General features: G+C 38.9%; 1 protein-coding gene across 1 annotated transcript in view; it reads left to right on the forward strand.

Annotated features, from left to right (window-relative positions):
• IARS2 (isoleucyl-tRNA synthetase 2, mitochondrial) overlaps nt 1–26,904 on the forward strand; it is a 388,062-nt gene that overhangs the window by 43,986 nt on the left and 317,172 nt on the right. Inside the window, 3 exon segments of the mRNA XM_053712513.1 lie at nt 4,641–4,810; nt 7,480–7,570; nt 14,813–14,964. Of these exon segments, the coding sequence (XP_053568488.1) occupies nt 4,641–4,810; nt 7,480–7,570; nt 14,813–14,964 (413 nt within the window).

Here is a 26,904-nt window from a genome sequence, read left to right on the forward strand (position 1 = left end):
GCACACCTGATATAGGGTGTTGATGTCATTAGACCACACCCCTTCTCATTACAGAGATGCACATCACCTAATATGCTTAATTGGTATTAGGCTCTCGAGCCTATACAGCTTGGAGTAAGACAACATGCATAAAGAGGATGATGTGGTCAAAATACTCATTTGCCTAATAATTCTGCACTCCCTGTATATGGGCTTAATAGATGTTTTATTATTATACCATAACATATACTATTACATAACAATGCTTTTCTATGTTATCCTATTTTGTACAGTGCCTCCGTATATAAATCTCTCTCATATTGAGATGATTTTGCATAATGTCTGTGGCATGCATGTTGTCCTATTTTATGTGTAGGGGCTTATATTATCTCTCTCTTATTAAGGTGATTTTTTCTTATGAGAAAATGAAGAAAAAGTGGTCTCCAATAATGCAAAAAATCTTCTTTATTAGGTTACAATGAATGGACGCCAAACAGGTCACAACGTTACTTAAATAGCTTATACACCTGTCATTAACTTAAACACCTGTGTAGACCTTAACTAGGTATAATACATTTGCAAACACACTCCACCATATAGTGGATGAAAATTAAAAGCACCCTAAATTTTAAAACAACCAGAACAGGATTATCAAACAATAATTTTCCTTTGTTACATTATCAATACAAACGTTTTATCATATGATATCCCATATTAATTGTAACAAGCAATGCAACACAGCATAACTAACATAACACTATCAGTTTAGTGCAGTAACAACAGCTGCATTCATTATAAAAAAAACCTGCAGATAGACCCAGATCAGTAGAAAACTGACCAGTTAATTTCTCTGTTCATGCCTTATGGCTCTTATGTGTCAAGTTGGAAGATCCAGTAGGTCTCCCTTTGTTTTAAAATAAGCTCCCTATTGCCTCCCCTTCTGGGGGGTTTTATTTGCTCAATTACTTGGTACCTAAGTGATTTTTTTCTTATGTCTGTGACATGTATTGTTTCATAATAAACAAAAAGTAACAGCACTACTTCTATACAATCAGAATAGATGTAACCTAATATCTCAGGGGTGCACGAGTAAGGTATCGCCTACATACCCAAAATTGTATGTATTGTTTCATGTATCATTCTCAATTTCTTAGTGTTTTTAGGACACTAATATATTTATTTCTATGTTTTATTTATAGGAATACAATATTATGTTCTTTCTCATATTCAGGTGATATTTACTAATGTCTGTGACAATCATTGTCCCATATGTCTCATATAAACCTCTTACGTGCGCTTACGACACTCAGGTTTATTTTTAGTTAACCTATGTTGTTTAATGGACACTATATTTTCCTATTGCGGTCATGTATGAGTTGTTTGTATCATCATATTTTGTCTGCTGTTATTTATCAATATATATTTTTAAAAAATGTATATATATTTTTTAGTGACATTAGGGCTCTAAGAGATTATTTAATCTCTCTCTTGTTGAGGAGATTTTATCCTATGCCCGTGACATCTTGTATGGTCCTGGGTCAAATGTTTCCTTAATAATCTTAGGAATCTATTTGGACTGTAGCATTCTGAAACTGCCTAGCAAGTGGATGGTTAGCAATTTGAATCCTGCTACAGCTACTTCCATCTTGAATGTGTGTTCGCATTATTTCTTCTTATCTTATTTAGATAGGATTCCATGATATTTCTTATTTGAGAAGGTATTATGCCTGAGACTGTTGCATCTTGTCCTATTTCGTCTTCTTTTTTACTCTGTAACTTGCATTTTTCTTCCAAAAATGGTTTCTGCAAGTAGTCTTGGTGGTTTAATCATATATGTGATTGATTCAAGAAGGGGAAAATTTTAGATCTGAAATGCCTCAATAAATTTCTAAGGTTCCATTCTTCTATCCGTAGTCTGCAAGGGAGATGTGGCTTAGTGATTAGCTCCACCGTTCCTGATTCAGAGTTTGTTTGTTTGAACCCAAGTAAACTCATGCTCTCTAGTCTGGCATGCGCTTCTGATGAGACCTTCCTTTCGGTCTGGCCATAGTTCCCTGAGTGTTTTCTTCCGTTCTACGGCTCTTTTAGTGCACAGGTTCTATTGTGCTACTAATCAGAGGAAACGTTTAAGCAGTGGCCAGGTCTCTAGGATTGCGGTGGCGCCATGTCTGAACGATATCTTGGTTCTGGTGCCATCTTTTCTTTAACAATAGCCAGGTCTCATGGTAGCTCCTTGGACTTTATTCCTTTTTGCTCCTCATCTGAGATCTATATGGTATTCTTAGACTTTGGATCAGAGTCCTTTCAGACTCCTCTCAGTGGATAGTCCTCAACAGAGACGATTTCTATCCTGATGGCTCCATTAGGACCATATGTCTCTTGTCTTTTGAGACCATTTTGGGAGAGTGTGTCTTTGGATGTCAGCCTTTCGGCTGGGGAGCTCTTTCTGGTCCTTTAATTGGGATCCTGATCTTGGATGGAGTCCCTCCTCCTTATAAATTATTTATAATTGGATTCAATCTCAATGCTCTGATAGCGTGGCTCATCTGAATCAGTCCGATTTATCAGATTCCAAGCGGAAACGTCTCTTTGGTGGTTTATCTCTTCCCGCAGGGAGGAACGAGGAGTTCCTTAGTGATGAATGAGGAGTTTCGCTTTGAAGAGCCCCCCCAATGGTTCAAGAAGGAAGGCAGAAGACTCCATGACTGAAGGTCTCAGGATCAATTCTGGGCATGGACATGTCCATATACATGTGTTTTTATATGTGTATATTTACATACATACTCCATGTATATATACATTATAGCCCTTTCCATTCAAATTCCTTGCCATATAGCTTTTAATAGGTGGAATTTCTCTTCTGTCTATTTCCTAATATTCTTTTACCAGGTGTGGACACTTGGGAAGCAGAGTACCTGACCAGGTAGATTTTTCTCCAGGGGAGTGGGAATCATATCTTTTAGTTGGGTTCCAGAGTTTGACCTGATGGCATCTCGTCTAAACTCTAAGCTTCCCAGATACGGATCCAGATCAGGGGATCCACAAGCAGTTCTGGTTGACGCTCAAGTGGTTCAATGGGATTTCGTTTTGTTTTTCCGGTTCCTATGTTTGCACTTTTTCCTCGGGGAATAGTCTGTATCGAGCAGGTTTAGGTGATTATAATTGCTCCAGCTTGGCCTGGAAGATTTCGGTTTGCAGAGCTGGTGAAGATGTTGTCTTCTTCTATATCCATATCTAGTTTCTCTGAAGATGCATGGATTTTGTTTGTCTAGTCTTTTCTAGACAAGGTTTTTTGTGGACTCTCCATGCCAGGAAAGAAAATAATTTATCAGGTAAGCATACATTTTGATTTTTATCCCCTTTTCATTTGATTGACCTCTGAAAATAGAGCAATTTGTAATTCCATGAAACTTGAACTGCACCCTGCTGACTTCTCATGGCTGACTGCTACATATCTCCCTAATTGTCTTTATCAGATAACAACGGCAAACCAATGCATTTTATACTAACTTTATGATCATCACTAGCCTTCTTGTCTATGGACTAAAGCCCAGATTGGCTCCTCCAAATAAGGTAAATGGTGGGTGGATGTTGGCTATTAAAAAACCATTGCAGTAAAAAGGAAAAACATTCATACTTGGCTGAAAAGTTATTCTATAGCAACACAACAGAAATGTCTTGAAATTGCAAGGTGTTAACTGTCCCTTTAAATCCACTAAGGCAACCTCATTGTATAATCCCATCAAGTATATGGGGATACCTCTATTTTGGGACCATTTCCAAGGTCTCTGGTTGGGATTGACAATGTCCACGGTGTGGCTGGACCCTTGCAGTAGAAACCTTTGAGAGGGGTCAAACCTTTCTTTGACGGAGCAAACCTTCTTTCTTCATCTGTCCAAAATAACTAAATGTTTTATTTTAGCCTTCTTTTCTCCAAATAAATAAAATCTAAAGTAAGCAGGGAGGTGAAGGAGGATGTATGTCTGTATGTGTAGAACTACACTTGCCCTGCGTGTCATTTTAGTGCTTTATAACTGTCCTAAGAGGCTTAAAGAGACAGTTTACTCAAAAATGTTCTCCCCTTTAATTTGTTCTCAATGATCCACTTTACCTGCTGGAGTGTATTAAATTGTTTACAAGTATTTCCATTACCCTTATATTGGCATTTGAAATAGTTTATTTTAGCCTGTGGTATCCCCACTTATCCTGAAAGTGTTTGGCCTCAAGGCCAAGCTGTGTTAACACAGTCAGTAGAAGAAATTACACCCCCAGTGGGTTATAGAAGAGATAAGGTAATAAAATGTTAATTTTCCATTGTTCTCTCCAAGTATTGGTGATTGGTTTATGGACAGATATAATATAAAGAAGCAGGTATATGTGCACAATGTGATAAAGTAATGAGATCTGATTATACCTACAAGCTCAGCCCATTTTATTAGGTTGTGGCTTCAAAACACAAAATCAGCTAATTCATATACACAAATAAGCCTTAAAAAGCAAATCTCATTCATTTTATACTCTGCAGCTGGTAAAAAAAGTAATTGGAAACACATTAAGGGAAAAACTATTTCTTAGTATACTGTCCCTTTAAATAACTTGAGCAGAAATAATATATTTGTAAATTGATTAGTCTGTTTACATTTTCAATCTTCTCTGTGCAGGAGGAGATTTGGAGAATGGTGTCTGTGGGCACCCAACAATACCTGAGCGCTCATCTCCTCTCCTACCAGCAAATCATGTTACCATGGCAAAGGGCACAGGCTTGGTGCACACTGCGCCTGCACACGGCATAGAGGATTACAGTGTGGCCTCTCATCACAAGTTGTCTGTTGTAAGTAACGGCAGATACATATTTGTTTTTCTAATTTAACATATGCTAAATAGACATTAGGGAAATTGTTTAACAAAAGGGATCTGAGGAATAATAGTGCACAAGTCAAGGGAAGACAATAATAAATATATTAACAAACATTATTGTTCATCATAAGTGCATGTCTAAAACAGACACAATGCCCTGTCTAGAAAAGTAAGTATAATAATGTATGTGTATATTTAATGGGGTGTAATTTAAAAGACAACTTTCCCCAAACAAATGGGTCACTTGTCCATCTGGTACAAACATGGGGAGATAGTAGCTCTTAGTACATAATCCAAAACATTATGTAAGGCAATTGCCTGCATTTTACCGGCTCTTGAGACCTTGCATTTGAATTGACAGGTTATCCTCCCCTGTTGCTCTTTCAAATGAGGGGTCTTGTGTCGCTTAAGCAGTCTGAGATGAGCCCTTTCAAAGCCACCTCTCCCAGCTGCAGTTTTAGTAACAAGGAAGTCCTTGCTGCTGCACATGGGGGAATTCACACTGCAGCCAGCAATGGACAAGGAGACTGCAAGCGAGGGGGTCTCAAGGATCCAACTCAGAAGAGGAAGCCCCAAGTGAACAACACATGGTTGTCATTCACACTCTGAGCATAGAGTGGATGATGACCAGATCTTGACCTTTGCACTCTAGAGCAGTGTTTTTCAACCAGTGTGCCGTGGCACACTAGTGTGTCGTGAGAGATCCTCAGGTGTGCCACGGCAGACTGACAACAGTGTGACATATTTTTTAAACTTTGCTTGTTTTTTACTCCCAGTGCAGGGGTAGTTTGTAGGAGGCATGGCATAACAGCACAATACATACAGTATGTGTGTGTTTGTGTGTATGTGTATATATATATATATATGCTGTATTAGGCTACAATGTGTGATTTTTTTTAAAATTTTGGGATGGTGGTGTGCCACAGGATTTTTTAATGTAAAAAAGTGCCACGGCAAAAAAAAGGTTAAAAATCACTGCTCTAGAGGGTAATGGGAGTGGACAGATTGCATAAAAATAACTAGTTTGTGTTTTTATGTTTTTGGAAATGTGGACATTGTGAGAATTTTAAGATAGAAAACATTCAGTTTGTTTAAGGATATTAAAACACAATAATAATGAAAATTAGGATTCAGATGATTACACAGATGTTCCATCATAATAGCACAATACACATTTTGCAAAAGTGATAAGTCATTGAATAGAAACATTTTTTCAGTATTCATGTATTATCAGATGTCTATCAGTGATAGCCTTTAATGTGTATTGCTGTACATCACATACTTTTGTATATTGCTTTGCTTGCTCAGAGATTCAGTGTTTTTATTTATTATCTATTGACTTGCATTCAGTACTGTGTTGTGCTAACTCCTAAATAACTTCCCAGGCGTGAGCACGTTATCTGTATGGTCCACATGAACTAGCAGTCTCCTGTTGTGAAAAGCTAATACAAAAGCATGTGATTAAGAGACTGTCTATAGTGGCTTAGAAACGGCCAGACATTTAGAGGTTTAAATGTTATAAAGTATATTAATCTTACCATGTTGGTTGTGCAGAGCTGGGGAATGGGTAGTAAAGGCGTTATCTATCTTTTTAAACAATAACAATTTTTGTGTAGGCTGTCCCTTTAGACCAGAGCTTTCCAAACTTTTTATGTTGGTGACACACTTTTTAGACATACATCATTTCGCGACACGGCAATTAATTCAGTTGTACTAGCAAACAGGAGGTTAAACTAACTTGCTTTAAGAGCTACGGACACATACATAAATTATATAATAATAATATGTATTTACAAGTAACAGTATGTATGTGCAAGAATTAAAAAAAAGTTTAATAACACCAATAGCTACTTACTATTTTAATGGGATTTATGAGGTTGATGGGATGAACACAATTTCTGAATATTTGGTGGAATATTATATAAAGACACTCACATTTCATCTTCAAGCATTTTTAAGCTTCCACTTCCTATCCATATATCAAGAGCAGGAGCAGCAATGCACTACTGGGAGCTAGCTGCAAAAAAACCCTCTGACTTCAGCTCAGCGTTTAAGCTGCCACCCTCAGAGCTCCGTGAGCCCTACTGACTACTGCCCGCGCTGCAAACACACTGCTGTCACACTCACTGACTACACATGCAGTCACAAGCCAATTAAGGAGACTACACGAGCAGTCAGGAGCCACTGTACCGCTAAAGCCGCCAATGGGAATAGTTTCAGTTCCCACTGAGCTGAGCCAATTGGTTAAGATGATCTGTGACCCACTAGGTATCAATCATGTGTCAACCATGTAATATGCATAGCAGGCAGGCGGAAAGTCAGAAACCAAAAAAAAAATTTTTTTTTAAATTAAATTTAAAAAAAATTGTGCTGAAGCAGGGACACACCTACATACTGCTGCCGACACACTAGTGCGTCCCGACACACAGTTTGGAAAGCACTGCTTTAGACTTTTTGCTTAGAATATGAAGATATTGGACAGTGTTGGTAGTATTCCATACAATGCGTATTTACATGCTTTTATGGACATGAATGCTTATAATGCGATTTCAACTCAAAAGTGATTCATGAAAATATAATCCTAACATTTTGAATCACAGATCAGTGAAAACTGATTGTATCAAATATATGTTTATCTTTAAGGATTGTTTGGTGGATGAAGCTGGCTGTTTTACTGCAGATGCTGGAACAGAACTAGAAAGCAAACCTGTGCTCAGTGATGGAAATGAGGCTGGTAAGTAATTAATATTAGTTTTCAGCAGGTAAAATCTTTGAACTGATCAGTGACAGCTGGTTAGTAAGATATTAGTTTGGCATTACTGTTATTAATATTTGTCCCTTAATTATAGAGTTTTATCTTTTAGATAGCAATTAAATTATGCTTTAGTATCTGAGGTTTTGTAGGCAAAACTACAATGCTGACATTTTGTTTGTTAATGCTGTAAAATAAAGTTGTACACACATGTAAGCATACACTTAAAGGACTATTAAATACAGTAGAATTGCATAATCAACAAATGAGTAGTAGTTTGTTTTTTTTTTTGGCAAATTTCAAAGTGAGTTCCATTTTCCTTCCCTTCCCATCATATGACAGCCATCGACCAATCACAAAATGCTTATACACTGTAACTTCTTGTACATGCTCATTAGTAGGCGGTGCCTCAGAAAATGTGCATATAAAAAGAATGTGCACAATTTTAAATGGAAGTGAATTGGAAAGTTGTTTACAATAGCATGCTCTATCTGAATCATGAACATTTAAAGGGACATAAAACCCCAAATGTTTCTTTCTTAATTCAGATAGAGAATACAATTTTAAACAACTTTCCAGTTTTCTTCTATTATTTTATTTGCTTCCTTCTCTTGTTAACCTTTGCTGAAAAGTTTATATTGGCAAGTTCAGGAGCAGCAAAGAACCTAGGTTCTAGCTGCTGATTGGTGGCTGCATATATATACCGATTGTCATTGGCTCCCCCATGTGTTCAGTTAGAAACCAGTAGTGCATTGCTGCTCATTCAACAAATTATATCAAGAGAATTAAACAAATGAGATAATAGAAGTAAATTAGAAAGTTGTTTAAAATTGTATTCTCTATCTAAATCATTAAAGAACAAATTTGGGTTTCATATACCTTTAAGTTTGACTTTAGCATTCTTTTAAATTGAAAATGGATTTCAGAATTCAACTTTCTGAAATTCAGAGCATTAAATTATAAAAAAAACATTTTTTTTAACTTTTGTTATCAAATTTACCTTTTTCTCTTTGTATGCTTTGTTGAAACGTATCTCCTTTCCATGAGGGTATACTGAGATAGGCTTATGAGCGTGCACGTGTCTTGAGCAATGTATGGAAGCTGTGTTTTTACAGTGTTCTGTAACAATGTTATACATATATTGTGCTCTTCTTAGTTATGCATAAAACACCACTAAATACAGCAAAATTGCATAATTAACAAGTGCATAATGGAAAAAAAATTTCTTCCATTTGCTGGCCTCCTGTATCATGTGACATAACAATTATAATCCAGCACTAGAGTAGCAAGGTGTGCACGCCAACAGGTCACTGCTCACCTATAACAACAGTGTGAAGTCCAACAATAGGCAGCACCACCTTAGTTTTGCAGAAATTCTCTCTTTATTTATTTCTTTAAGCAGGAGTGGGTACAAAAGAAAAGCAGACTACGTTTCGGGTCACATACCCTTAACACAACACATGTAGCATTGCAGGTGAAATAACCACTAATAAAAAAAACCTTTTACCTGTTATAGGATGATAAAGCTTTATCATCCTATAACAGGTAAAGGTTTTTCATTAGTGGTTATTTCACCTGCAATACTACATTTGTTGTGTACCTGATTAAGTGCCCGTGTGCCAACATTTATATTGGTAAAAAGACACAAAGGGCAAGAGCCAGGATGGTGCAATACAAGTCAAGCATTGGAAGGGGAGATAAAGAAGTCCCTGTCGCCTGTCACATTTTAGAGGCAGGTCACTCAATTTCACAGTTAAGATTCCAAATCATAGACTGGGTCCCTATACCCAGGAGAGGTAGGAATAGGGAACTGTTATTAAAAAGAAAATATTTTTTTTGGATCTATACATTGGACACCTTAAGTCCAAAGGGTATGAATAGAGATTTTGATTTAAAGTGAAGGTAAAGTTTAAATGTTGGTTCAACAGAATTAAAATTAAGATTCAAATTAATTATGACTTTCATTCATCAAATTGCTTACAAATTGTCCAAAACGAAGTTTTACCTCTTTTAAAATCTTCAGATCGCATTCGGCAATATCAACCCGTTTTTCTTGCATATTCCTACTTCCTTATTACGTAATTCTTTCTTCCAATTGAAAGCCTGGCCGTTAGGCGGCCGTGACACAACGTCATTTTAACATTGGCCCATCTGCGCATGCGTCGGCCCATGCGTTCCTTGTAACAAGCATATCCGATTTCACAATGCTCGTGAACGATTCGCGCTGAGGAAGACGCCTGCGCATTGGAGCCGAGCAGATTAGTCAATCACATGCGCATTGCGGGTCGCATTCTTAAATCGCGCATGCGCAAATGGTCTGGATCGTTGTGAACGCGGGTGGGACCGCTCTATACGTAAAGACTGAGAAAGCAGGAAGAATGAGATGGGAGGAGTCTGGACGCAAATGGCTCAATAAAAAGTTAGTAAAAAAAACAAACAATATATTAACATTTTTTATTAAAACAAATATGGCGATTATGTTTATATACATTGGGATAATGAGATGCTGTGTTTCAAATGTTCAAAATTAACTTTCACTTTATGCTTGTTTTTGTAATGGATTTTTTCAAGCTGCCTTCATTCTGTATATACAGGTAGCCCTCAGTTTATGCCGGGGTTAGGTTCCAGAAGGAATGGTTGTAAATCGAAACCGTTGTAAATTGAAACCCAGTTTATAATGTAAGTCAATGGGAAGTGAGGGAGTTAGGTTCCAGGCCCCTCTCAAAATTGGTATAAGTAACACCTAATGCATTATTTTTAAAGCTTTGAAATGAAGACGTTACATGTTAAACAGCATTATAAATCTAATAAAATTATCACACAACACAGAATATATAATTAAACTAAGTTAAATGAACAAAAACATTTGCTGAACAGCATTATAAACCTAATAAAATAATCACACAACACAGACTTTACTTGCATTTTTCTGCAAACAGTTCTTTCTATGCATTCCAATCTGGACTGATTTATAGACAGTAAGATCTTGTTCCTATGCAAGCTGCTCGATAGCTCAGGTCTAGTTAAACTGCTTAATTTCAGCTTGCTTGGCTTGCATATCTTTGCTGCAACACAAGCGGACAGCTCCACCTACTGGCTATTTTAATCAATGCACTGCTTCTCAATGCTTTTCAATAGCAGTCACATGACTGAAAAAAAGGTTGTTATTCTGAAACGGTGCAAATTGAACCGTTGTAAACCGAGGGCCATGTGTATATGTGTGTTCTATATATTTGTGTTCTATATTTGTGTTTTTTTATTTTTTTTTAAATGAGATTATACTCCAGTAGAGGGAGCTCTTCTTAACCAATAATGAGTAATAGGAAAGAAGGAGTTAAATGGGAGGAGTTTTGCTCACCGGTCCTGTATAAGGTATTTAAAGTTGTTAAAGGGACAGCCAACACCAGAATGTTTGTTGTTTAAAAAGATAGACAATCCCATTATTTCCCATTCCCCAGTTTTGCATAACAAACACTGTTAAAATAATACAAGTTATACCTCTGTAATTACCCTGTATCTAAGCCTCTACAGACTGCCCCCTCATTTCAGTTCATTTGGCATACTTGCATTTTAGCCAATCAGTGCTCACTCCTCGGTAAATTCATGTGCGTGAACTCAATGTTATCTATGTGAAACACATGAACTAATGCCCTCTAGTGGGGAAACATTGTCAAAATGCTTTCAGAGTCTAAGAAATTAGGTCTAAGAAATTAGCATATGAACCTCCTAGGTTTAGCTTTCAACTATGAATACCAAGAGAACAAAGCTAAATTGGGAAGTTGTTTAAAATTGCATTCCTTATCTGAATCATGAAAGTTTTTTTTGGACTTGACTGTCCCTTTAAGGTACACATGTATAACTGATATGACTATGGGTATGTAACCCAAAACCTAGTCTGCTTTTCTTTTGTACCCACTCCTGCTTTAAAGAGAGAAATAAAAAGAGCATTTCTGCAAAACAAAGGTGGTGCTGTCTATTCTTGGACTTCACACTGTATCATGTGACACACATCAGCCAATTACAGACTAATATACGTATTTGCATAGAAGCACGGCTTCACATTCTATGCTTTCTGTCATGGCTGTCATGGTTTTAATGGTTATGGAATAATCTGTGGACATTTTATCTTAACTGCCTGTGAGTGAATTGTGCTTTGGACCCTTTTGTGTATCTAGTATACGTATACCCTGTGAGTTTGTGCACAGGCTCAGTAGGATCTTGTTCCCCAGAAAGAGTGAATATAAAAAGACTGCACAATTTGACAATGGAAGCAAATTGGTAAGTCTCTTAAAACTGCATGCTCTATCTGAATCATGAAAGTTTAATTTTGGCTGCTACGTTTAAACAAAGGATACCAATAAAAAAAAAGGATATGACAGTAGGAATACATTGGAAAGGTTTTTTTTGTATTTAAACAAAAAAACTCATGTGAATAATTAAATAATTAAACTTAATTTTGAACTTAATTTTGTGCACTTTTATGATACATATTATGATAGGGGGTCTTTTTTAATGGAATGTCGTAGGATAATTTTTTTGTGATGCATATTAATTATGTCAGGGTATCTGTGAATGTCATTAGACAATACATATATATATATAAAAAAGTATGCAACCTATCAAATATTAAATTTGAGCATGCTCATTTTATTGTGTATTGCAATCCTGAGGTCAGACATGAGATGCCTTTTCCTGATTACAGAACATCTGAGAACAAAGGAATTGTTTTCAAAGATCGCCTATCAGATCACTACTGACCTCCATAGCTGCTCAATACATCTTAGAGAAAACAAAAGGGATGATACAATTGTTCAATTAGTGAAGATAGATAATAAACATTTAGCCTTTGAAGCTCATAGCTCCATATGGGGTCATTACATGGGTCTGATAATTACCCAAGCCTGGATGCATCCTAGGGTGTTGGAGACAAGATTCTCTACATAAGTCAGATATACAAACAAAATTCTGAGGATATAGTAATTAGCACAGACCTGTTAATTGCCTTTTAACCTCAGATACACAAAGAATCTGAACACAAGTTACCTACAGACATATGGGAAGTTGAAAGCCTAAGAATCAAGATTTCAGAATATCTTAACCTATGTACTTTTGATAACAAATTATCTACATAGCTCTTAGATAAATTAATGTATACCTAGAAAGTCATATAAATGATTTGTCTATAATTTTCAAATCTATTTAAAATACTCAAATAACATATATTTATATATATATACAGTAAATTGTCCCATTAATTATATATACATTTTTGTTTTTCATGCACTCAAAATAACACTATCAAGAGATGTACATTGTGGGCTATATTTATATTGAAAAGGAATGAGACTCCAATAAGGATATTTTAACATAGAATTGATAATATACTCGTGTTTGATCTCCAATTATATATATTCAATTATATTAAATGGGATATATATGTTGACCAGATAAGTTTATTCATACAATAAATTATAGTATATTAAATAAACATTTTAAGGTGTTATATTTAAACTGCCACAATAATTGATGGTGAGACTGCATTTCTGGTTGTCTGCTGCCATCTAGTGGTTTGTGGGAGAGTTGCAACCAAAGGGAATTATAGTGTCAAATGAGCATATGTTCCCAGTAAACCAATCAGGGACAAGCTCCGTTAAGGGCCTATCAAGAGACAAGCTCCGAAGGGCCTATCAGACAAGTTTCAGTAAGTGCGCATCCCATATTCACCAATGATTAGAATAAAAAGGGATGGGGTATGTCACGTGATATAGCCTCATGCAAAGGAATAGAAGTGGTCTTTTGCTTGCTAAAATTTTGACTGATATTCTTGTTGCCTTTTTGGGACACAGTCTCTATAAAGCAAATCTGGGCCTAACTTAATTATCCATATTGCAAAAATACCTCTTAATTTATGAGGTGAACTGGACTTATCTGAAAAAAAATTAACATTCAATTTGGTGTAACTGGTAACGTATAAAAGGTTGTTTCATACTTTTATATTTAAATCAAAGGTATCTTGTTACTGTTAAAGGGACATGAAACCCAACATTTTTCTTTCGTGATTCAGATAGAGAATACAGTTTTAAACAACTTTCCAATTTACTTCTATTATTTAATTTCCTTCTCTTCTTATCCTTTACTAAAAGGTTTATCTAGGTAAGCTTAGGAGCAGCAAAGAACCTAGCTTCTAGCTGCTGATTGGTGACTGCATGTATATAGCGATTGTCATTGGCTCACCCATGTGTTCATGTTAGAAACCATTAGTGCATTGCTGCTTCTTCGACAACTGATACCAAGAGAATGAAACAAATTAGATTATAGAAGTAAATTAGAAAGTTGTTTAAAATTGTATTCTCTATCAGAATAATGAAAGAAAATGTTTGGGTTTCATGTCCCTTTAAATTGCAGCTAATAATTTAAAGAACATATTTGGGGTTTTAAGTTATATCCATAGTCCTGTGTAGTTTGAACTAGTCACAAATGTTAAATAATTTTACTTGCTAGATAAAGGTCTTTTGTATTTTATATCACTAAGTCAGGCTTATTATTGCTATATATATATCTATATTTTAGAATTTGCCTTATTGTAGCTAAATAAGAGGTTATTTTGGCTCAGATAAATTGGCATATCAATTGGATGTTAAAGTATCTTGGTATATTGTTTATCTAAACGCGGTGAAGTTAGCGGTCCATATTCTGGTATTTTATTGTGGTATTTTAATACGATTCATTGTGAGTAAGGTTAATTTAAAAGGTGTATATATATATATATATATATATATATATATATATTATTATGACCTGTGTTATAGAATATTATAACGGAATAAACATGTATAATTGATTCAAAGCTAGTCTCTACTTAATATATTTCAATGTGTTTATAAATTTAACTAATCTCAAGAATTTAGGAATAAATATTAATTTCAATTGTTCCGTTTATACATTTTAATTGGAGGTTATTTTAAAGAATAATATAAATAAGTTGTATTTATAACCCTGGTATATATTGACAAATAACAGCAATTAAGTTTTTTTTTTTTTTGCATAAAAATATTAGGTAAAAGTAGTTTTACGTTTAAGCTGAGTGAGCAGCAAATGTACATTTCTCACTGTACACATGTATATATTGTTTCCATAGGCTAGAACTGTCTGTGGTTGTACAAACACTCAACATTTTAGGACTATATTTGTAATGTAACCAAATGGAATTTGTTTTGTTTGCAGTCATACAGATGCTCCTCGGCTCAAAGAATCTGTTAAAAGAAGAGAGTTTTGTGCATAGTTACCCATATGACTGGAGGACCAAGAAACCCGTAATCATCCGTGCCAGCAAACAGTGGTTTGTCAATACGGCTAACATTAAAGCCAAGGCACAGGTAAAACATCTTTTTTTTTTACTTAATAGCAAAAAATAAAACTTGATCATGTAAGACTGCAAAATGATTGTGAATGATTCTGAAGTTGCATTAATAATTACATAGGAAATCTAAATTTGAATATTATACAGATGTTCCATAATGATAGCACAATACACGTTTTGAAAAAGGGATAACAAGTCATTATTATGAAAATACTTAATTGAATAAATGCAGATGGATAGCTGCGTAATACAGGTACAAATCCCCAAATCCGGAAAATTCCAAAATCCAAACTTATTTTGAAGTCCAAACTTTTAAAAAAAATGTTTAGAATACACAAATGTTTGTATTAGTTATCAACAATTAATAGTATTTGTTTTAAATTACAAATAGTTACCCTAGTAGATAACATAGAGAAAAATTAAAGGGACACTAAACCCCAAAATTTTCTTTCCTGATTCAAGTAGAGAATACAATTTTAACCAACATTCCAATCTACTTGTATTATCTAATTTGCTTCATTCCATAGATATCCATTATTGAAGAAATAGCAATGCACATGTGTGAGCCAATCACACAAGGCATCTATGTGCAACAACCAATCAGCAGCTACTGAGCCTATCTAGATATGCTTTTCAGCAAAGAATGTCAAGAGAATTAAGCAAATTAGATAATAGAAGTAAATTAGAAAGTTGTTTAAATTGTATGCTCTTTCTAAATCATGAAAGAAAAAATGTGGGTTTCATGTCCCTTTAAGGTTCTTTCCCTTTATAACAAAAAAAAAAAAGGGCATGTAGTGTGTATCATTAAATATAACCTAAATTCATTGTTCAAACCCGGGATACAGCCATTCGCCTCTTAAGTTTTCTTCCAATGTGAAAATCTAATAAATAAATGCTAATAAGGTGGTTCTTTTTACTAAGTTAGGTTTTCTTCCGAAGGTGGTTTTGGATAGAAGTATTTGTCAAGAAATTGTTGTTCTTTCTCTATGTTCTTATCCATCTTCTCATAAGGAACGCTTGCTGCACAACTTGGATTTTGTGCGTGCTTTAAAATTCTACCTACAGGCATCTCTGGATTTTCGCCAGTCTTCTGCCCTGTTTGTTTGTTTTCTTTGGAAAGCGTACAGGTCAGAAAGCTACTACTACTTCTCTTTCTCTCTGGTTGAGAAGTATAATTCATTTTGCTTATGAGACTGCTGTTCAGCAGTCTCCTGAGAGAATTACAGCTCATTCCATGTGGGCTGTTTCCTCTTCTTAGGCTTTCAAAATTGAAGCTTCTGTGGAACAAATTTGCAGGGCTGCAAATTGGTACTCTCTGCATACTTTCTTCTACAAGATACGACAAGTCCACGGATTCATCCTTTACTTGTGGGATATTATCCTCCTGCTAACAGGAAGTGGCAAAGAGCACCACAGCAGAGCTGTCTATATAGTTCCTCACTTAGCTCCACCCCCCAGTCATTCTCTTTGCCTACTCTAAGTACTAGGAAGCGTAAAGTGAAAGAGGTGATAAAATGTTAGTTTTTAATTTCTTCAAGCAAGAGTTTTTTGTTTTAAATGGTACCGGTGTGTACTATTTACTCTCAGGCAGCAGATGGATGAAGACTTCTGCCTGGAGGATGATGATCTTAGCATTTGTAACTAAGATCCAGTGCTGTTCCCACAGAGGCTGAGGGGTACAAGAAACTTCAGTGTGAGGAACGTTTTCATGCTATATAGCAGTGAGGTATGTTCAGTCATTTTTTCTGGAGAGACTGTGTATTTCAGAAAGGCTGACAGTATCCCCATGAGGGTAAGGGTAAGCAGTAATCCTAAGAGCTATAGAAAGGCATTACTAAGCTTGCATAAGGGGCTAATTAAAAATGGTTGACACTGAGTTTTGAATGTTTGTGGGCAAACGTTTTCTGAACTGGGAGTGCTGTTAATGTTTTGTGGGCAATAACGTTTTTTGGGCAACTTTATTGAGGGTACACTTGGCTTATTTTTTGGGTCTCAGAACCCACATCGCTCTGGTGCGGTTCTTTAAGGCTGTAGAGACATAGAGTGAGATGGGTGGGGCCTATTTTCGCCCCTCAGATGCGCAGTTGTTTTCACTCAGCAAGCTCCAACTCCTGAGGGCCCTTGTGGATGTTTTGGGCCAAATAGAAGCTTTAACCCCATATTTACTATCCCTGAGGGCAGGTAGGAGCCACAGCAGGGCTGTGGCAAGGTGCTGGGGGTGTTTTTTCCGGATTTAGGCCTAATATCAATCCGGTTTGCACAATAAAGGGTTAAATGTTAAATTTTCTTGTGGGGCAAACTTAACTACATATATTGAGTCTGCTATCAAAAATTTGAAAAATTTGGTGCATTTTAAAGCAGTTTTGCAGAACGTGTATGTTTTTTTTTTCTTAAAAGCGCAGTACAGTTTTTTTTAAGATTGTTGTTTTTTTCACTAAATAAAGGGTTTTCATGCTTGTTTGTAGTCATTACTAGCCTGTTCAACATGTCTGACATTGAGGAAAGTCATTGTTCAATATGTTTAGAAGCCATTGTGGAACCCCCACTTAGAATGTGTCCCTCATGCACTGAAAGCTCAATAAATTGCAAAGAACATATTTTAGCTACTAAAAGTATGTCGCAGGATGATTCTCAGTCAGAAGGGAATCAGGTTATGACATCTAATTCTCCCCAAGTGTCACAACCATTAACGCCCGCACAAGCGACGCCAAGTACTTCTAGTGCGTCTAATTCTTTCACCCTGCAAGATATGGCCGCAGTTATGAATACTACCCTCACAGAGGTTTTATCTAAGCTGCCTGGGTTGCAGGGGAAGCGCAGTAGGTCTGGTGTGAGAACAAATGCTGAGCCCTCTGACGCTTTATTAGAACATTGTGAGGGTACATCGGATATGGCTGAGTTGGGGGTGAGGGATTTGCTGTCTGAGGGAGAGGTTTCTGATTCAGGAAAGATGTTCCCTCAGATAGACTCAGATATGACGGCTTTTAAATTTAAACTAGAACACCTCCACTTATTGCTCAGGGAGGTTTTAGCGACTCTGGATGATTGTGACCCTATTGTAGTTTCAGAGAAATTGTGTAAAATGGACAGATTTCTAGAGGTACCTGCTTACACTGATGTTTTTCGGGTCCCTAAGAGGATTTCGGACATTGCAACTAAGGAGTGGGATAGACCAGGTATTCCGTTCGCTCCCCCTCCTACTTTTAAGAAAATGTTTCCCATATTAGACACCTTATTAGACACATGCGGGACTCGTGGCAGACGGTCCCTAAGGTGGAGGGAGCTATTTCTACCCTGGCTAAGCGTACAACTATACCTATTGAGGACAGTTGTGCTTTCAAAGATCCTATGGATAAAAAATTAGAGGGTCTCCTAAAGAAAATATTTGTTCATCAGGGTTTTCTTCTCCAACCTATAGCGTGCATTGTTCCCGTAACTACTGCAGCTGCTTTTTGGTTCGAGGCTCTGGAGGAGGCTCTTCAGGTTGAGACCCCATTAGATGATATTCTGGATAGAATTAGGGCTCTCAAGCTAGCTAATTCTTTCATTACAGATGGCGCTTTTCAACTGGCTAAATTAGCGGCAAAGAATTCAGGTTTTGCCATTTTAGCGCGTAGAGCGTTATGGCTTAAGTCCTGGTCTGCTGATGTGTCATCAAAATCTAAGCTTTTAGCCATCCCTTTCAAGGGTAAGACCCTATTCGGGCCTGAACTGAAAGAGATCATTTCAGACATCACTGGAGGGAAAGGCCATGCCCTTCCTCAGGATAAGACAAATAAGATGAGGACCAAACAAAATAATTTTCGTTCTACCTCTTCCCCTGCTGCAAAGCAAGAGGGGAATTTTGCTCAATCCAAGTCAGTCTGGAGACCTAACCAGACTTGGAACAAAGGTAAACAGGCCAAGAAGCCCGCTGCTGCCACCAAGACAGCATGAAGGGTTAGCCCCCGATCCGGGACCGGATCTAGTAGGGGGCAGACTTTGCTCAGGCTTGGGCAAGAGGCGTTCAGGACTCATGGGCTTTAGAAATCATAACCCAGGGGTATCTTCTAGATTTCAAAGATTCTCCTCCAAGGGGGGGATTCCATCTTTCTCAATTGTCTGTAAACCAGACAAAAAGAGAGGCGTTCTTACGCTGTGTAGAAGACCTATATACCATGGGAGTGATCTGCCCAGTTCCGAAAACAGAACAGGGGCAGGGGTTCTACTCCAATCTGTTTGTGGTTCCCAAAAAAGAGGGAACCTTCAGACCAATTTTAGATTTCAAGATCCTAAACAAATTCCTCAGAGTCCCATATTTCAAGATGGAGACCATTCGGACTATTTTACCAATGATCCCGGAGGGTCAATATATGACCACCGTGGACTTAAAGGATGCGTATCTACACATCCCTATCCAAAAGATCATCACCAGTTCCTCAGGTTCGCCTTTCTGGACAAGCATTACCAGTTTGTAGCTCTTCCCTTCGGGTTTGCCACAGCTCCCAGAATTTTCACAAAGGTGCTAGGGTCCCTTCTCGCGGTTCTAAGGCCGCGGGGCATAGCAATGGCGCCTTATCTGGACAATATCTTAATTCAGGCAACGACTTACCAACTAGCCAAGTCTCACACGGACATCGTGTTGGCTTTTCTAAGATCTCACGGGTGGAAGGTGAACGTAAAAAAAGAGTTTGCTTATCCCTCTCACAAGAGTTCCATTCCTGGGAACTCTGATAGATTCAGTGGACATGAAAATTTTTCTGATGGAGGTCAGGAAATCAAAGATTTTAACCACCTGCCGAGCTCTTCATTCCATTCCTTGGCCGTCAGTGGCTCAGTGTATGGAGGTAATCGGACTAATGGTAGCGGCAATGGACATAGTTCCGTTTGCTCGCTTGCATCTCAGACCACTGCAACTATGCATGCTCAATCAGTGGAATGGGGATTATGCAGATTTATCTCCTCAGATATATCTGGATCAAGAGACCAGAGACTCTCTTCTTTGGTGGTTGTCACAGGATCATCTGTCCCAGGGAATGTGTTTCCGCAGGCCAGCGTGGGTTATAGTGATGACGGACGCCAGCCTATTCGGCTGGGGTGCAGTCTGGAATTCCCTGAAAGCACATGGTTTGTGGACTCAGGAGGAGGCTCTCCTCCCGATAAATATTCTAGAACTGAGAGCGATATTCAACGCGCTTCAGGCGTGGCCTCAGCTGGCTTCGGCCAGATTCATAAGATTCCAGTCGGACAATATTACGACTGTAGCATATATCAATCATCAGGGGGGAACAAAGAGTTCTCTAGCGATGATAGAGGTTACCAAAATAATTTGATGGGCAGAGACTCACTCTTGCCATCTATCAGCAATCTATATCCCAGGAGTGGAGAACTGGGAAGCGGATTTTCTAAGTCGTCAGACTTTTCATCCGGGGGAGTGGGAACTCCATCCGGAGGTGTTTGCACAATTGATTCAGCAATGGGGCACACCAGAATTGGATCTGATGGCGTCTCGTCAGAACGCCAAACTTCCTTGTTACGGGTCCAGGTCAAGGGATCCTCAGGCAGTACTGATAGATGTTCTGGCAGTACCCTGGTCGTTCAACCTGGCTTATGTGTTTGCTCCATTTCCTCTCCTTCCTCATTTGATTGCCAGAATCAAACAGGAGAGAGCTTCTGTGATTTTGATAGCACCTGCGTGGCCACGCAGGACTTGGTATGCAGACCTGGTGGACATGTCATCTCTTCCACCATGGACTCTGCCACTGAGACAGGACCTTCTGATTCAAGGTCCGTTCCAGCATCCAAATCTAATTTCTTCGGCTGACTGCTTGGAGATTGAACGCTTGATTTTATCCAAGCGGGGTTTCTCTGAGTCGGTCATAGATACCTTGATTCAGGCTCGAAAGCCTGTCACTAGGAAAATATACCATAAGATATGGCGTAAATATCTTTATTGGTGCAAATCCAAAGGCTACTCATGGAGTAAGATCAGGATTCCTAGGATTTTGTCCTTTCTCCAAGAAGGATTGGAGAAGGGGCTATCAGCTAGTTCCTTAAAGGGACAGATATCTGCTTTATCAATTCTGCACAAGCATATGGCAGATGTTCCAGACGTTCAGTCGTTCTGTCAGGCTTTAGTTAGAATCAAGCCTGTGTTTAAACCTGTTGCTCCGCCATGGAGTTTGAATTTAGTTCTTAAAGTTCTTCAAGGGGTTCCGTTTGAACCTATGCATTCCATAGATATTAAGCTTCTATCTTGGAAAGTTCTGTTTTTAGTTGCTATCTCTTCGGCTCGAAGAGTTTCTGAACTATCTGCGTTGCAATGCGACTCGCCTTATCTTGTTTTCCATGCTGATTAGGTGGTTTTGCGTACCAAACCTGGATTCCTTCCTAAGGTTGTTACTAATAGGAATATCATTCAGGAAATTGTTGTTCCTTCTCTGTGTCCTAATCCTTCCTCTAAGAAGGAGCGTCTGTTGCACAACTTGGACGTGGTTCGTGCTTTGAAGTTTTACTTGCAAGCAACCAAGGATCTCCGTCAAACATCTTCTTTGTTTGTTGTCTATTCTGGAAAACGAAGAGGTCAAAAAGCTACGGCTACCTCTCTTTCTTTTTGGCTGAAAAGCATCATCCGTTGGGCATACGAGACTGCTAGACAGCAGCCTCCTGAAAGGATTACAGCTCACTCTACGAGAGCGGTGGCTTCCACATGGGCTTTTAAAAATGATGCTTCTGTTGAACAGATTTGTAAGGCTGCGACTTGGTCTTCGCTTCATACCTTTTCCAAATTTTCCAAATTTGATACTTTTGCTTCTTCGGAGACTATTTCTCTTGTAAGATGTATCGAGTCCACGGATTCATCCATACTTATGGGATATTCTCCTTTCCTACAGGAAGTGGCAGAGAGAGCACCCACAACAGAGCTGTCCATATAGCTCCTCCCTTAGCTCCACCCCCCAGTCATTCTCTCTGCCTGCTTAACTGCTAGGAAGGGCAAAGGGAGTGTGGAGACAAAAATGTTAGTTTTTATTTTCTCAAGCAAAAGTTTATTTTAAATGGTACTGGTGTGTACTATTCACTCTCTGGCTGAAAAGGGATGAAGATTTCTGCAAGGAGGATGATGATCTTAGCATTTTGTAACTAAGATCAACTGCTGTTCTCACAAGGGCTGAAGATTACAGGAAAACTTCAGTTGGGGGAACAGTTTGCAGGCTAAACTGCATTAAGGTATGTTCAGTCTATTTTTTTCTAGACAGACTGTGTTATTTCTAGAAAAGGCTGGCAATATCCCCATGAGGGAAAGGTGAGCTGTATTCAGTAAAAGAGGAATCCAAGCTTACATAAAGGGCTCATAGTTACTGGTGACACTAATAGGAAAAAACGTTTTGGTTTTATTACAAATAAAATGTTTTTTAAGGGTCTTTAAGGGGTCTTTGTGGCTTGTTTAAGGGTTATTAACCCACGTGGCTAGTTTAAGAAACACTCTGTTGTGTTTTTTAGGCCCCATAACATCAAGTGAGGTGGGAGGGGCCTATTTTCATTTGCACAGTTTATTTACCTCAGAAGCATCCAGCTACTTCTCCAGATATTCCTGCTGTATTTGAGGGCTGTAAAGAGGTTTTTTTCCCCCACAAATCGTTCCTAAAGGGCAGGTAGGCGCCACAACAGAGCTGTGGCAAGGTGCTGAACGTTATTTTACCGGTTTTGAAGTTTTTTCAATCCGGTTTTTACATTAAGGGGTTAATCGTTTATTTGCATAGTGGTGCAAAGTTACTAAGGCTTTATGATGCTACTGTAAAAATTTAGTTTTGTTTACTGCTTTTTTACACTATTTTGCAGAGTTTGTGCAGCTTTTTTTCTCTTAAAGGCAAAGTACCATTTTTGTATGTTTAAAGTGTTATTTTCTTTGATTAAAGTGTTTTCCAAGATTGTTTGTTTCATTACTAGCCTGTTTAACATGTCTGACACCAAGGAAAATCCTTGTTCTATGTGTTTAGAAGCCATTGTGGAACCCCCTCTTAGAATGTGTCCCACTTGCACTATAAATTATAAAGAGCATATTTTAGCACTTAAAAATATTGCAATAGATGATTCTCAGTTAGAAGGAAACGAGAGTTTAGCATCTAGCTCTCCCCAAGTGTCACAACCAGTAACGCCCGCACAAGTGACGCCAAGTACCTCTAATGCGTAGAATTCATTTACTTTACAAGACATGGAAATAGTTATGAATAAAACCCTCACAGAGGTTTTCTCTAAACTGCCTGGTTTATAAGGAAAGCGTGACAGCTCTGGGTTAAGAACAAATGCTGAGACGCTTTAGTAGCCGTATCCGATATACCCTCACAATGTTCTGAAGTAGGGGTAAGGGATTTGTTATCTGAGGGAGAGATTTCTGATTCAGGAAAGACGCTCCCTCAGACAGATTCTGATATGACGGCCTTTAAATTTAAGCTTGAACATCTCCGCTTATTGCTCAAGGAGGTATTAGCTACTCTAGACGATTGTGACCCTATAGTGGTCCCAGAGAAATTGTGTAAAATGGAAAGATACTTAGAGGTTCCTGTTTACACTTATGTTTTTCCAGTCCCTAAAAGGATTATGACTATTGTTACTAAGGAGTGGGATAGACCAGGTATTCTGTTCGCTCCCCCTCCTGTTTTTAAGAAAATGTTTCCTATATCTGACACCATACAGGACTTGTGGCGGACTGTTCCTAAGGTGGAGGGAGCTATTTCTACTCTTGCTAAGCGTACAACTATACCTATCAAAGACAGTTGTGCTTTCAAAGATCCTATGGATAAAAAATTAGAAGGTCTCCTAAAGAAAATTTTTGTTCATCAAGGTTTTCTTCCCAAACCTATTGCATGCATTGTTCCTGTAACTACTGCAGCTGCTTTCTGGTTTGAGGCTCTAGAAGAGGCTCTCCAGGTGGAGACTTCATTAGAGGATATAATGGATAGAATTAAGGCCCTTAAGTTGGCTAATTCTTTCATTACAGATGCCGCTTTCCAAATGGCTTAATTAGCGGCAAAGGATTCAGGTTTTGCCATTTTAGCACGCAGGGCGTTATGGCTTAAGTCCTGGTCTGCTGATGTGTCATCAAAATCTAAGTTGTTGAACGTCCCTTTCAAAGGAAAGACCCTATTCGGGCCTACACTGAAAGAAATTATTTCAGACATCACTGGAGGGAAAGGCCATGCCCTCCCTCGGGATAAAACAAATAAGATGAGGACCAAACAAAATAATTTTCGTTCCTTTCGGAACTTCAAAGGTCCCGCTTCAGCTTCCCCTGCAGCAAAGCAAGAGGGGAATTCTGTCCAATCCAAGTCAGTCTGGAGACCTAACCAGGCTTGGAACAAAGGTAAACAGGCCAAGAAGCCTGCTGCTGCCTCTAAGACAGCATGAAGGGGTAGCCCCCGATCCGGGACCGGATCTAGTAGGGGGCAGACTCTCTCTCTCTTCGCTCAGGCTTGGGCAAGAGATGTTCACGATTCTTGGGCTTTAGAAATTGTGTCCCAAGGATATCTTCTGGACTTCAAAGACTCCCCCCCCCCAAGGGGGAGATTTCCCATTTCTCAATTGTCTGCAAACCAGACAAAGAGAGAGGCGTTCTTACGCTGTGTAGAAGACCTACATACCATGGGAGTGATCCGCCCAGTTCCAAGAGCGGAACAAGGGCTAGGTTTTTACTCCAACCTGTTTGTGGTTCCCAAAAAAGAGGGAACTTTCAGACCGATCTTGGATCTCAAAATTCTAAACAAATTCCTCAGAGTACCATCTTTCAAGATGGAGACTATTCGGACTATTCTTCCTCTGATCCAGGAGGGTCAATATATGACTACCGGGGATTTAAAGGATGCGTATCTACACATCCCTATTCACAGAGATCATCATCAATTCCTCAGATTCGCCTTTCTGGACAGGCATTACCAGTTTGTGGCCCTTCCTTTCGGGTTGGCCACGGCTCCCAGAATTTTCACAAAGGTGCTAGGGTCCCTTTTGGCGGTTCTAAGACAGCAGGGTATAGCAGTGGCGCCTTATCTAGATGACATCTTAATTCAGGCGTCGACTTTCCAGCTAGCCAAGTCTCACACGGACATCGTGTTGGCTTTTCTGAGATCTCACGGATGGAAGGTGAACATAAAAAAGAGTTCTCTCGTCCCTCTCACAAGAGTTTCCTTCCCAGGGACTCTGATAGACTCGGTAGAAATGAAAATATTTCTGACAGAGGTCAGAAAATCAAAACTTTTAATCACTTGCGAGCTCTTCATTCCATTCCTCGGCCATCAGTGGCTCAGTGTATGGAGGTAATCGGACTCATGGTAGCGGCAATGGACATAGTTCCTTATGCCCGCCTACACCTCAGACCACTGCAACTATGCATGCTCAACAGTGGAATGGGGATTATGCAGATTTATCTTTTCAACTGTATCTGGACCAAGAGACCAGAGATTCTCTTCTCTGGTGGTTGTCTCAGGACCACCTTTCTCAGGGAATGTGTTTCCGCAGGCCAGAGTGGCTCATAGTAACGACAGATGCCAGCCTGCTAGGCTGGGGTGCAGTCTGGAAATCCCTGAAAGCACAGGGCTTATGGTCTCGGGAGGAATCTCTCCTCCCGATAAACATTCTAGAACTGAGAGCGATATTCAATGCGCTTCAGGCATGGCCTCAGCTAGCTGCGGCCAAATTCATCAGATTTCAGTCGGACAACATCATGACTGTAGCCTATATCAATCATCAAGGAGGAACACGGAGTTCTGTAGCGATGATGGAGGTAACCAAAATAATCCGATGGGCGGAGGATCACTCTTGCCATCTCTCAGCAATCCATATCCCAGGGGTAGAGAACTGGGAGGCAGGTTTCCTAAGTCGTCAGACTTTTCATCCGGGGGAGTGGGAACTCCATCCGGAGGTATTTGCTCAGCTGACTCAGCTATGGGGCACACCAGAATTGGATCTGATGGTGTCCCGACAGAACGCCAAACTTCCTTGTTACGGGTCCAGGTCCCGGGATCCCCAGGCGGTACTGATAGATGCTCTAGCAGTGCCCTGGTCCTTCAATCTGGCTTATGTATTTCCACCGTTTCCTCTCCTCCCACGTCTGGTTGCCAGAATCGAGCAGGAGAGAGCTTCTGTAATTCTGATAGCGCCTGCGTGGCCACGCAGGACTTGTTATGCAGACCTGGTGGACATGTCATCTGTACTCTGGACTCTGCCAATGAGGCAGGACCTTCTAATCCAAGGTCCAGTCAAGCATCCAAATCTAACTTCTCTGCGTCTGACTGTTTGGAGATTGAACGCCTGATTCTATCAAAGCGTGGTTTCTCTGAGTATTTCATTGATACCCTGATTCAGGCTAGAAAGCCTGTCACCAGGAAAATCTATCATAAGATTTGGCGCAGATATCTTTGTTGGTGTGAATCCAAGGGTTACTCATGGAGTAAGATTAGGATTCCTAGAATTTTGTCCTTTCTCCAAGAAGGATTGGAGAAGGGATTATCAGTTAGTTCCTTAAAAGGACAAATATCTGCTTTGTCTATTCTTTTACACAAACGTCTGGCAGATGTCCCAGACGTTCAAGCGTTTAGTCAGGCCTTGGTCAGGATCAAGCCTGTATTTAAACCTGTTGCTCCACCATGGAGCTTAAATTTGGTTCTTAGTGTTCCTCAAGGGGTTCCGTTTGAACCTATGCATTCCATAGATATTAAGCTTCTGTCTTGGAAAGTTTTGTTTTTAGTAGCTATCTCTTCGGCTCGAAGAGTTTCTGAGTTATCTGCTTTACAGTGTGACTCACCTTACCTAGTTTTCCATGCAGATAAGGTGGTTTTGCGTACCAAACCTGGGTTTCTTCCTAAGGTTGTTTCTAATAGGAATATCAATCAGGAGATTGTTGTTCCTTCTCTGTGTCCTAATCCTTCATCAAAGAAGGAACGTCTGTTGCACAATCTTGATGTGGTTCGTGCTTTAAAGTTCTACT

This window comes from Bombina bombina, chromosome 4, assembly GCF_027579735.1.
Source record: "Bombina bombina isolate aBomBom1 chromosome 4, aBomBom1.pri, whole genome shotgun sequence".
NCBI lineage: Eukaryota > Metazoa > Chordata > Amphibia > Anura > Bombinatoridae > Bombina > Bombina bombina.